We start from the raw sequence: 12,058 nt of genomic DNA, 5'->3' as shown, positions 1-12,058 counted from the left end.
CACCAAAACTTGGCTTGTGTTTGCCTTGGAAACCTCCTTGCAGATACTCAGTGAATTTCAAAGATGTTAACACCTTGTGTTGTACTATATTCAATGAAACACTATTAGAAAAACATTAGGGGCATTACATATGCTGAGAAAGTGGGAAATGTTCTCTGTTTTCCAAGAATTTTATTCTCCTCAGCGGGTGTTCTGGAGCCACCACAGCAGCAGGAAGAATTCCATACAAATGATAATGGCTGCATTGCTCCAGGAAATGATGTCCAGGTAAACTTGAATTGTATTCTTAATCTATGCGCTTTGGCATAACCAAAAATGCCATAAATACTAAGTAAGGCTTTGAGATGACCAAAGATCTCCATCAGGTGTGACATAAAGCAGGATATGGAGATGCGCGGGTCAAAAGTGAAGCTGCTTGTTGAAGTCTGCCATTTGAAACCTGTAAATATTGTAGGTTGTGTGAATTACTCATTGCAGTATTGAATTACACCCTGGGGAAACGAAACCATTAACTACTCAGTATTTGGCAATTGTTATACCAAAAACCAGGTTCTTTTCCACATCCTCATTGTCTAGCTTTTATTCTGATGAGTCTTGGAGAACTTGAAAAACTACTTAATGATTTTATTGACCTGTCGATGACAGCTTCTTTGCCCACCTGTGATGGTCAGAAACAATTAACACTGGATGCATGACACAGGATGCGTTGAGTCTGTTGAAACTCTGCTTTAAAAATGGTCAGAATCAGATCTGGCAAGGAACAGAAAGGTATGAAAATATGAAAAACAACAGATGGACCTGGTCACCGGGGTTCAGAAATTGTGAGTGCAAGGGGGATGTGTTCAGGAGAAAATAGTTTGTTAACTGTAATAATTATTGAAAAGCAGTGTTTCAGAACTACTGACTACTGGTGTTTTAGAAAAGGATCGATATAAAATGGTTTCTCATTTATTGGATGGATAGCAACACAAACTTTCTCTGAGCTGATGTTGGGTAGTGAAATGAAAATTTTCTAAATTCCAAGCAACTAGCTAGGAAATTCTAGACCAGACATGTCAAACACAAGGCCCGGGGGCCGGATCCGGCCCACGAAGTGGTTTCATGAGGCCCCACGAAGCCATCCTGGAAACAGTAAGGGAACGGCCCCCACTGCCTTGGCCCTGGCCCAGACACCCTCCTCCTGCCAGAGACCCTCAGATCTCTCCCACTCCTGCCCAGGCCCCCATAGGCACCCTTGATGCGAACGATGTAGAGCTGGCCACGCCCACCCAGTAGGCCATATGCACTCTAGCCACACCCACCCAGTAGGCCACACCCACCCGGCCCCTTGAGGGCAACGGCAATGCTGATGTGGCCCTCAATGAAATTGAGTTTGACACCCCTGTTCTAGACCCTAAAGCAAGAGGAAGCCGAGGTAGGAAAGCAGTTAGTTGGAAATCACTATCAAACTATACCCATGGCTAGTTGCCCAGCAGCAAATATAATTAGACAATTAGCTGATGAGAAATTGCAAGACAAAAATGCACTAGCTTATAACTTTCTGGCCCTTTTAGGCATGCACCCAAAAGAGATTGATTTCCAGGAAATGTAGGGTTAACCACCATGGCAGGAGATACTATTCAGCAGGGATGCCAGACCTTACCAAAAGTGATAGAAGACTACTAGATTACTAGACAGCATGTGCCCTGTTGAGTCATTGTTTCAGGTATATTTTCTTACCTAAACAGAGAAAAACGGTATGACCAAGGGTGAACCAAAAAGAAAGGGGAGCAGGAAAGACTTCCCAACTGTTTCCCCATTGAGTTTCCTTGTGGGAATTTGGCAGGGAGCATCAGAACTCTTCCCTTCCCTTTCTTTTCCAGCAGGCAGGTAAATGGCTTTTCTTTTTTTTTTCTTTTTTTTTGAATGGGGGAGGCAGTGAGGGATTTCAAGAGTGCCTGGGAAACTGTCAAGGAAGGTTGAAAGTGAAAACATGATCCCAACAGCACAGCAGTGCAGCAACTGCCAGTGGCACTAAAACGGCTACAACCTCCCCAAATGTTATTCCTTCAGGAGGCCTGGCTTTAGGAAGCATTCTGTAAGTTAGCCCATTTGAGGTGGCTCTGGTTCAAAAATGGTTGCCCTAGACTGCATCTTTTCATTCAGTTAAAAGGCATTTCAACAAGTGTTTCACTGGTTTGTAGTTAAAGGTTCTCTCGTGGAAATGGTGACTGTGACCTCTTATAAGTGGAAAACATAAGATGGATAATTTAAATAAAATAAAATAAAAACCTCCTTTCTAGCAAGTCCAAGTTTCTCCATCCCGAAGAGAAAACTTGGCCAAGGACATGGCCACTGAAGATACCGAAGCATCGTATCAAAGGCGTATCAGAGGTAAAATGATTTGGTCTGACTGCTGAAACTTGATGGAACTAGACTACGGTCATTTATCCACTAGAGCAGGGGTCCCCAACCCCTGGTCCGTGGACCAGTACTGGGTTGCGGCATGCCAGCAACTGGTCCGTAAAGCCCCATCTGTGGGATGCAGGCAGCACACAAAACCATGCCCCTCCAGTCCATGGAAAAACCTCTCTCCATGGAACTGGTCCCTGGTGCCCAAAAGGTTGGGGACCTCTGCACTAGAGCTTACAGCATCTTCTAGAGCAGTGCTTTTTAACCTCGGCAAGTTTAAGAGGCAAAGGTTTCAGTCCCAGCTAGTTTTTGAGTATTCCACCTATTGTGCTATACACCGTATATCTGATATGATATAAATATTGCATGTTATTAATAGGGAAATTATCTATTCTGTGAAGTTCTTTGGGCAAACGCACAGACCTTGTTATAAGGGAGATGACTTTTAGTTCATTTCTATTGGCTCAAATAAGTTCTACTGCTTGCTTATTCAGTGATATTCAGTAATAAGTTTGCTAAAGGTTGCAGTCCAAATGTCCTGAACATTGCTATTTTGAAGAAAAACATTCTTGGCTTTAAGGCCGCAAATATGGGAAGAATGAGTAGCATTCACCAATAATAAAGAATAAATGGAGGTCCAACAAAAATTTCTTCCCCCTTTCTAATTCAGTAGAAGGTAAGGTTGGAGAAAATATTTTAAAGACAACACATAAACACAGAATTTGTAATGGCACTAGACTGGAATAAGTATATGTGGTAGTGTATGAAAAGTCACAATTACCAAAAAAAAATATCACAAGTTCTGGGAGGGAGAAATATTGAATAAAATAGCATCATGCAAACAGATTGGGAAGGGCCCTGCATACTGCACCAGTCAGCCACATATTTATTTATTCAATGTCTTTAGCCAACCAACTCCACCAAGCGACTCTTGGACCACCTACAATTCTAAACAGCAAATTAATTACTTAATTGGCAAATTTATTGGGTTATCAGGGAGGGAGGAAGTTAATCAATTTAGAGATGCTGCAGGTTAAGTCCCATTTTTATTTTTAATTTGAAGGGCATTCCGGGGGTGAATGTCCCTGTTCCAATGATACCAGACGTGTATGATGCTGACCCAATATCCCTTCTTTGTTTAGAACTTGAGCGTGAGCTGGATCGTGCCAGGAAGGACAACCGCACGTTGGTTTGCCTGCTGGATGAAATAGATCAACTTGTGTTACCCGAGGTAGAGCTGGCTGTTTGGATTGGGGATTTTTATTGATAACACAAGATTGGGATGCTGCATGTTTGCTTTCGTGGCATAAGATGCTTGGATATAAATCTAAGATTGTACGGTGGTATCTTGGTACTCATCATTCATTGGTTTTGGGAGGTGTGATGAGTACAAAAAATTATGAGTCCCAGACAAATTTTTCCCATAAGGAATAATGTAGTGAGTCACATGGCAACCAACATCAATAAGTTTTAGCTTGTGCATTGAGTATTAAAACAAACAATGAGTACCGGGACAAAATTTGCACATCAAAAATGTGTCGAGTACCAAATTCAATATGTTTCAAAGCAGTTGAGTACCAAAGTAACACTATATGTAGGTCTATGTGGACAAAGCACCTTCTAATACAGAAAATGCATCTCCTGTATATGTCTCTGATGTTCCAACACTTACTGTATTTGGGTTGTTGTTGTAAGAGACTCACTGTCTTTGATTTTGTGTCCATGGGAAGAAAGCCTAGGTTTGACTCCTGTTTTGTGCTTCCTTTGGATGGAGCTGTCTGAATGTACAGAGTTAAGACTTTCGGAGAGGGTGAGAGTCTACCTGGAGTGCCTGTTGATGGAAAAGCAGGAACTAGAAGGCAGAGCCTTTGTGGCAGAGAGGACCATGGTGGAATTAGAGCACACAGGTAGGAGAAACTGGAGGTTAATCTTCCCAAAGAATTCAGAAAGTAAAACTATTACTAGTAGTAAAAATCTATGCTGCAAATCAAGTCACTTTGATATGAAGGCCAAGTCGGCGAGGTAAGAATGGTTTTAAATGTGAAAATGTTAAAATGTCTATTTCAAAGGGAGGTGATATACCTTTTTTTAAGGTAAAAGTAAAGGTTCCCCTGCACATGCGTGCTAGTAGTTTCCAACTCTAGGTGCCGGTGCTCATCTCCGTTTCAAAGCCGAAGAGCCAGCGCTTGTCCGAGGACGTCTCCGTGGTCATGTGGCCGGCATGACTAGACGCCAAAGGCACACGGAACGCTGTTACCTTCCCACCGTAGTGGTCCCTATTTTTCTACTTGCATTTTTACGTGCTTTCGAACTGCTAGGTTGGCAGAAGCTAGGACGAGTAACAAGCGCTCACTCTGTTACGCGGCACTCGGGATTCGACCCGCCAAACTGTCGACCATCTGATCGATAAGCTCAGCGTCCCACTGAGCCACTGCGTCCCTACCTTTTTTTAAAGACACAGCTAATTAGGAATCTTCTGTCTGCTCCACAGTGGCTGCTCTTCAGAGACAACTACAAGATACTAGCTGTTCTTCAGCACAGCCAGGAGAAACCCAGCAGCCTGCATCTTTGCCATCTCAGCCTTCCTCTCCTATCCAGGCTTCTAGCAGGTATGCTGCATAGGCCTAAATAATCTCAGTCCTAGGTGCAAAGTTAATCCAGAGCAATGCTATGGTTACACGATTCTCTTCCTAAGACATGGCTCTTGTTAAATCTGTTTAGCAGCATTCATCACCATCTATTCCTATTGATTGAGCTGCTGCCACAATCATAGCTTGAAAAAGTCCCATCGCTAAACGGATAACTATAATAATCCCCTCTGAAATCACAGAGACCTTGTTAAACACTGGAGACCAGCATTCCACAGACAAGGGACAACATCATCTTCAAACACAGGCCATGCTGGCTGTAGTTGAAAGAGAAAGTAGAGTGCAAAAGTTGGGTAATAATGAACTAGACTTGAGATTATGTAAGCAATTAGATTTACGCCACTAGCTTACATAAACCAGATTAATGCAGGAACTCAACAGTCTTCTATATCATGTTGCTAGGATAATTTCAATAGCATTTTCTATTCAGCTCATGGAGCCAATGAACAATCTTGCTACACCTGTTCCTGTCAAATGCAGTATTGTATTATCCTTTGGATATGTTAGGTGATCAGAAACATGAATGAGCATGAATGTGCTACCTCGGACATCTTAGAGGCCCACCAACCTGCAGGAATTTTGGCCAATTTTTCTACAGAGGTAAACAGTAAATTCCACACTGTGGCCCTTTGGTTTAAAATCTCTCTTTCATAAAAAGAAGCATAATCTTCTCTTTCCTGTTGGTGTCCTTTTGTAGTCATCTTAATTTTGACATGCTTCTATGAACAGAGTTAATACCTGTACGTGTTGAACATCTCACTAAGATTTTTTTTTAATGCTTGGCTCAACTGTTTGGGTTTTTTTTTATTCCAGATTCTTCTTTAAAATTAACAAGAAGTCTGCGGAAAAGATCACAGCCTCAAACTTGCAAAAACAAGGTAGTGTTTTTGATACTGTACTTAATATTTAGCTTGCATTTGACTCGATGGGGAAGGAGGCTACCATACTCAATTAAAAGGAAATGGAAGAGAAGGGATGAGGTTTCAAAATGACATGTTTTCTACCTCTGTGAGAATCAATCCTCCAAGATCAGCTAGGAATCTGGTCCTGCTCATTTCTACTCTATGTCAAACTTTTGTTCCACTTATTCTGGCTGCCATTTTAGCAGATGAACTTATGCAATAATGAAAGAGCACGTAGTGGCTTAAATTCTCATCTGTCAGACCTAGAAAGCCTAGATGACACATTTGCATCAGAAATGGGCAATCTTTGTACATTATATGCCTTCTAGCACCTTATTAGTAGTGCTGAAAGCTTCCTCCACCTATGGTTTGGGTGAAACCTTTAGATCTATTGGGTCTTCAAGGATTGCAAAGGGCAAAATAGGTGTTTTATGTCTTGCAGTGGGGAAGAACATCCAAAGCATTTTTATGACAGTAGCCTAAATCCTTTTAGGTGATGCTGTCTTGCCAAAGCAGAAATTTAAGAAAAGACTGGTCAAGATTCATCGGCAAGTTTTGTCAAAACCAGCAACCAGGTCTAGAAAGGTAAGGTCTTGTTTGCTTCTCTAAGTCACATATAGCAGAGAAGATCAAAAGAATTACACTTGGAACAGACCTATTGACCCCAATTAGAATTCTGGATGTCTTCTTAGACTCAATTGATCTACCTCAATTTTGCCTCCATGTGACCATCTCCTTGTGAACACTACCAAATGAAAGAAAATTGCAGGAATAAAAACATTTGGCTCTCTTGAATTTATGACGTAGTGTACAAAGATAAGAAGATGTTTTTGTGTGTGTGGAAATGTGCAAGAACCACTACTTAGGCAAGTGGGACTTTTTTTAAATCCCCCCAAAATGAGAGGACGTTTGGAAAGGCATTAAACAAATGCTGCCCTCGTTTACTGGAGTGTAAGGGAGGAGGTGCAACACAATCAGACTTGGAGAATTCTATTACTGTAGCCAATAAATGTGTAGTTCTGGTCTTCCTGCAGAGCTGATTTCCCAGTATGGGCTGAAAGATAAGAGGTTTTGCACCTTTCTCCCCAGTGTGCTATCACCATTCCAAGAATATCAATCATAGCATGATGGCTAAGACTCATAGAAATGTTACAACAGATGACTTTCTTAGCCTCTGCTTGAATAGACGCATTGGAGGGAACGCCATAAGCCAGAGGTCTTCAAACTTGGCCCTTTTATGACTTGTGGACTTCAACTCTCAGAATTCCTCAGCCAACATGCCTGGCTGAGGAATTCTGGGAGTTGAAGTCCACAAGTCATAAAAGGACCAAGTTTGAAGACCCCTGCCATAAAGCCCTCTGTAATTAGTTCACTCTCGAACTGTTCTGATTCTTCAGAATATTTTTTTTAATGTTTGACTGCAATCTTCTTTCCAAGTACTTAAGAGCACTATTCTGTATCTTGGACTCTTAGGCCACAGCACAGGTTGTGGCTGCTTATGTGTGACTTTCCTTTGGGGAACCTGAAAACTGTTATCAGATCCTTCCTTGGCAGTCTTTCTTCAAAGTTACTCTTGTGTTGAAAACTGTTTGCTGTTACAGAGTGCAACTCTTACTTCCTGTCTTTGCAGGTTTGCTTGCCAAAGGTAGAGGAACAACTTACTGAACACAAGCAAGATTTATCCCCAACTATGAGCAGTCCTGAAGCAGGTAGGAGTGATGGATGATTTGGGATATATCAGGAGGCAACAGACTCTAAGAACGTCAACTTTGTATTTTTGTATCATTTTTGTTCTCAGATTCCCATCAGAGTATGCTTCAATTTCCTGAAGCTTCCACAACTGGCCAGCATCACAGAACTGGGGCTTCTGGCGATGAACACGCACCCCTTCATAAAGATGATGGCGTCCATGTCCATAAGCGGTAATTACTAACTGGATGGCTTCTACAGCTTTGAAAGAGGTTTATTAGATTCAGTGAGAGGAGAAATGGCTTGTAAGACTTTTATTCTTCCATATGATACAAGCAGATGTGTTTGTACTCTTCTCCATACATATGCACATAAAGCAATATCAGCTGAAAGAGCTGTGGTGGTGCAGTGGTTAGAATGCAGTATTGCAGGCTAATTCTGCTAACTGCCAGCAGTTTTGGCAGTTTGATTCTCATCGGCTCAAAGTTGACTCGGCCATCCCTCCTTCCAAGGTCAGTAAAACAAGGACACAGATTGTTGGGGGCAACAGGCTGACTCTGTAAACCACTTAGAGGTGGCTGTAAAACACTGTGAAGCGGCATATAAGTCTAAGTGCTATTGCTATTAAATGTTCTACATAGCTTGTTTTTCAAATATATGTATGTATGTTTACTAGAGTACAAGAAGAAGATACTCTGAGCACAGCCAGCACTCTTTCAATGACCATCCCACTGAATTTAAGAAGCAGAGACGATGCTCAGGAATTTTTTAACCACCCTTCAGTCAACCAAGAGCCTCATACTAAGAATCCAATGTTGGAGAAATTAGAAGTAGAAAACTTCAGCGGATCATCAAATGATGTGTCTTTGTTACATGGAGAGGGATGCAAGGAGGATGAGAATCATGAGCGTGTCACTAACAAGCCTGCAGATTCCACTGATCACAACATTTCTCAAAAGCCAGAAGCTCCAACAGATTTTCCACAGCCTGCTACTGGGACAACAAAGTCCACCAGAAACCCACAACTCACTTCTCCTGTTGCAGGGGAAATTCTGGAAGATGGTTGCCTGAGCTTTTCTAGTATCCACAAATCTGATGACACAGTGGCTCTGAAACCAACTATCAGCCAGATTTTGCCTACTGAGGAAATGCCACGCAGCTTTGGTCTTCTCCAGGAAAAACCAGAAAAAGCTACCTCTGTGTCTAAGCAACTTGTATTCTCCAGTCAAGACAGAGGAGGAAGAATTGTCTCTACAGAAAATTGAAACAAATGTTCAATTACCATCCACTTCCATCAACTCCTCAGAAACAAAAACAAACTCTGTTTGAAAGGTGCATCCAAGGTTAGTGAAGAACAAGATGAGTCATACATTTCTGCAAAGCATGATTCATGCAGTTCCACTGAAAATGAGCTTCGGGGATAGCTCCCATCTTAGGTTTACACACCAGAGAACTGCTGCCACGATTAAAAGGCCTCTTTTTTTGAAAAATATGGAATCTTCTCTGTCATCTTACCCACATTAAGATGAAAGCTGAAGAAATAAGCTATAGCTTGTCACCCACAGAAACCATGCACAATGCTGTCCATCGGATGGCATCCACCTTGAAAATTTAAAAGTTATCCTCACCTTTATTGTATTTAATAGGGATATGTGCTGACAGTTAAAAGTAATTGTGTACCTAGTGTAAGAGAATGGGAATGGGTGGTGGGAAGCTTAACTACTGTTTAATGTTTAGCATCATTAGCAAACTCGCACTGCATATTTAGCATGTTATATTCTTTTCTTAGATATGGGAAATGGGTAAGCTGACAATTAGGAAGAATAACAAACTGTTGCCTATATTGTCAACTTAAAAATGGGACATATATTTACACTTACCAATAAATCATTTTTCAAAATAATGTTACTTTCTACATATCATTCAGTATAGGTGTTATTCAGGAACTCGGCACAGAGTGGTGCTGTTTAGATTCTAAGCGCCTATTTAGGGGTTATGAAAATCAGTTAAAAGTTTTCAAGGAGCCATTTGTTTCCATTGCTGTGTGCCTGGACCAGCCTTCCTCAACTGGGTCCCACAAAAGAAGTGACTGGGGAAAACACACAACATGTGTTGTTTTTTTAACTTTGTGTAGCAGTAGTGTTCTCACTGATGGCAATTTTTATGGCAACCTGCCGTAAAAACTTTGCTTTCATAAATGTTGGAGAACATGTAGGATGTAGGTTAGAAGTGTCCAGTCTTTGAAATTTTGTGTAAGTTTCATTATTTTTATCCAGGTTTCCCTAAGTCCTTGAAAAATTATTTCAAGGGATCCTCCAGGGTGAAAGAGTCGAAAAAGAATGATTTAAACGCTTGGGAATAACATCCTGCAAGTCAAGATGGGGAAGAGAGCTATACGTAGCTTAACTACAACAAGGATGGTAACTTAGGATCCTCCAAATGTCAAAGCTCCTTTTAAGATCAGACTTTGTGATTAATGTAAATTGGACTTAAAGATATATACTACACACACTCAATATAAAGGCAAAGGTTTCCCTTGTCCAATTGTATCTGAATCTAGAGGGTGGTGCTCATCTCTGTTTCATAGCCAAGGCAGCTGGTGTTGCCAGAAGACAGTTTTTGTGGTCATGTGGCCAGCAAGACTATATGACGAAACACAGAACGCTTCCCAGCAAAATGCTACCTATTTATCTACTTGCATTTGCATGTTTTCGAACTGCTGGTTGGGCAAGGAGCTGAGACAAGTAGCAGGAGCTTACCCTGTTCCGTGGCACTTGGGTCTTGAACCTGGGCTGTCAGATTTCCAGCTGTGGAGCTCGGCATGTTTTAACCACTGAGCCATTGCACACCCTCACCCTCAATATATGACATAACAATTCATGAAGTTCATGGTTTGGGTAAGTCCATTTGCACATCTCTGTGTGTGTTCAGAAATCTGATATAACGGTGAGGGCAATAACGTGTGCTTTCCCCCACTAATGAGACATTATCCCAAAATAAACGGATCCTGCAGTTTAACCTCTGCAAGATTTGCAGCTGCCTCTGCCTGTAAAAATGTCTCGTGGGTAGTGGAAAGACACTGAACAGTCAGTAAACCAACGGAACTACCGTATTATAACTACAGAGAATTTTTCGAATTTAAAATTAGTTCCTAGGAACAGACCAGAATCCCTCTTGCCAAACAAGATGATTAAGTGACTTGATTTTACAACCTGATTTTACCACCTTTTTGGGGGGGACATGGTTATTAAGTGAATCACTGCAGTTGTTAAGTGAATTGTGTAGTCACTAAGCAAACCTGGCTCTCCCCCCCCCATTGATTTTACATCTGGGAAGGTCAGAGAGGGTGACCACATGACCCCAGGACTCTGCAACCCTTGTTAAATACACCCTGGTTGCCCAGAGCCAGAATTTTAATTGCATGACTATGGGAATGCTGCAGCAGCCATAAGTCAATTATTTCAGTGCCACGGTCACTTTTGTCACTAAACAAAAAGGTGTAAGTTAAGGACATTTTTTTTGGAATGCTATCCTCAGCAGTTGCCATTGGAGACAATTTCATACGTCTAACGATGGGGCTGATTCTTTATCAGGCCTACCATTGCCAAGTTAACCCAACTCTGAAACTGCTCGCTGATCTCAAGGATCTACTTGTCCTGATCCTTTCACCTGGGCCGCCTTCTTACCTGAAAGCTGCAACGCTGCCGCTCCCAGAGAAATCCTCCAGGTAGTTTTCAGAGCAGACATGCCTAGAACAGCCAAGGCGGAGGAGGAGGCGGCGGTGAGTCTCAGAGACACAGAGCAAGTTCTGACTTGTGAACTGCAGGTTTGGGAAAGGAAGGAACTTCAAGGAGGAGGCAAAGCAGGGGTGGAGGAATGCAGATAGGAATCTGCCCGTTTCTCAAAAATCTGGAACGATACAGAAAAGTGCTCAGCCCTGCAGGGAAAGACAAATGGGGCTGCTATCTTGCAGAGATGCTTAAAAGAGCTGTTCGGAGAAACCACCCTACTGGATTTTGACTGTATAGGAAGGTAGGATCGCCATGCGATTGGACCCATTTTTACAACTTTTTGTTGCAGGGGTCCTTCAGTGAACCCGTTGTTCGCTATGGGACACTTTCTGACCGGAAGAAAAAAACACAGAAGCAGCTGCTGGTTTCTGTCAAAAATATCATAAATTGAAGTCATGTGAGCAGGGGATGCTGCAAACCAGGCCGGTTGCCAAGGGCTTAAAAATATGGCCGCATGATCGCATGGAGACAACATCAGAACTTTGAAATTGGGTTCTAAATTGGGCGGGGGGATTCATAACTTCAAATGATCGCTAAGCAACTGGTCATAAGTTGAGAACTACCTATATTTATCTAGAAGAGAACTCGGACATCGGATGCCCAACACAGGGCATCTTCCTCTCTCAAGTATGCAGAA

The 12,058-nt window shown here is 42.0% G+C and overlaps 1 protein-coding gene across 1 annotated transcript; it reads left to right on the top strand.

Moving 5' to 3' along the window:
- The first annotated feature begins 2,153 nt into the window (after window positions 1-2,153).
- On the top strand, window positions 2,154-9,523 carry LOC308671363 (uncharacterized protein). Its single transcript, XM_081333503.1, has 9 exons — window positions 2,154-2,373; window positions 3,534-3,622; window positions 4,166-4,298; window positions 4,883-5,000; window positions 5,853-5,917; window positions 6,435-6,526; window positions 7,572-7,650; window positions 7,740-7,863; window positions 8,307-9,523. The coding sequence occupies exons 1-9, from the start codon at window positions 2,328-2,330 to the stop codon at window positions 8,893-8,895; spliced, it is 1,335 nt and encodes a 444-aa protein (XP_081189629.1). The 5' UTR covers window positions 2,154-2,327; the 3' UTR covers window positions 8,896-9,523.
- The last annotated feature ends 2,535 nt before the right edge of the window (window positions 9,524-12,058 follow it).

This window comes from Vipera berus (genome assembly GCF_964194415.1).
Source record: "Vipera berus genome assembly, chromosome: 8".
NCBI lineage: Eukaryota > Metazoa > Chordata > Lepidosauria > Squamata > Viperidae > Vipera > Vipera berus.
Note: the sequence above shows the minus strand (reverse complement) of the source record. Positions and strands in the feature narration are given on the sequence as shown.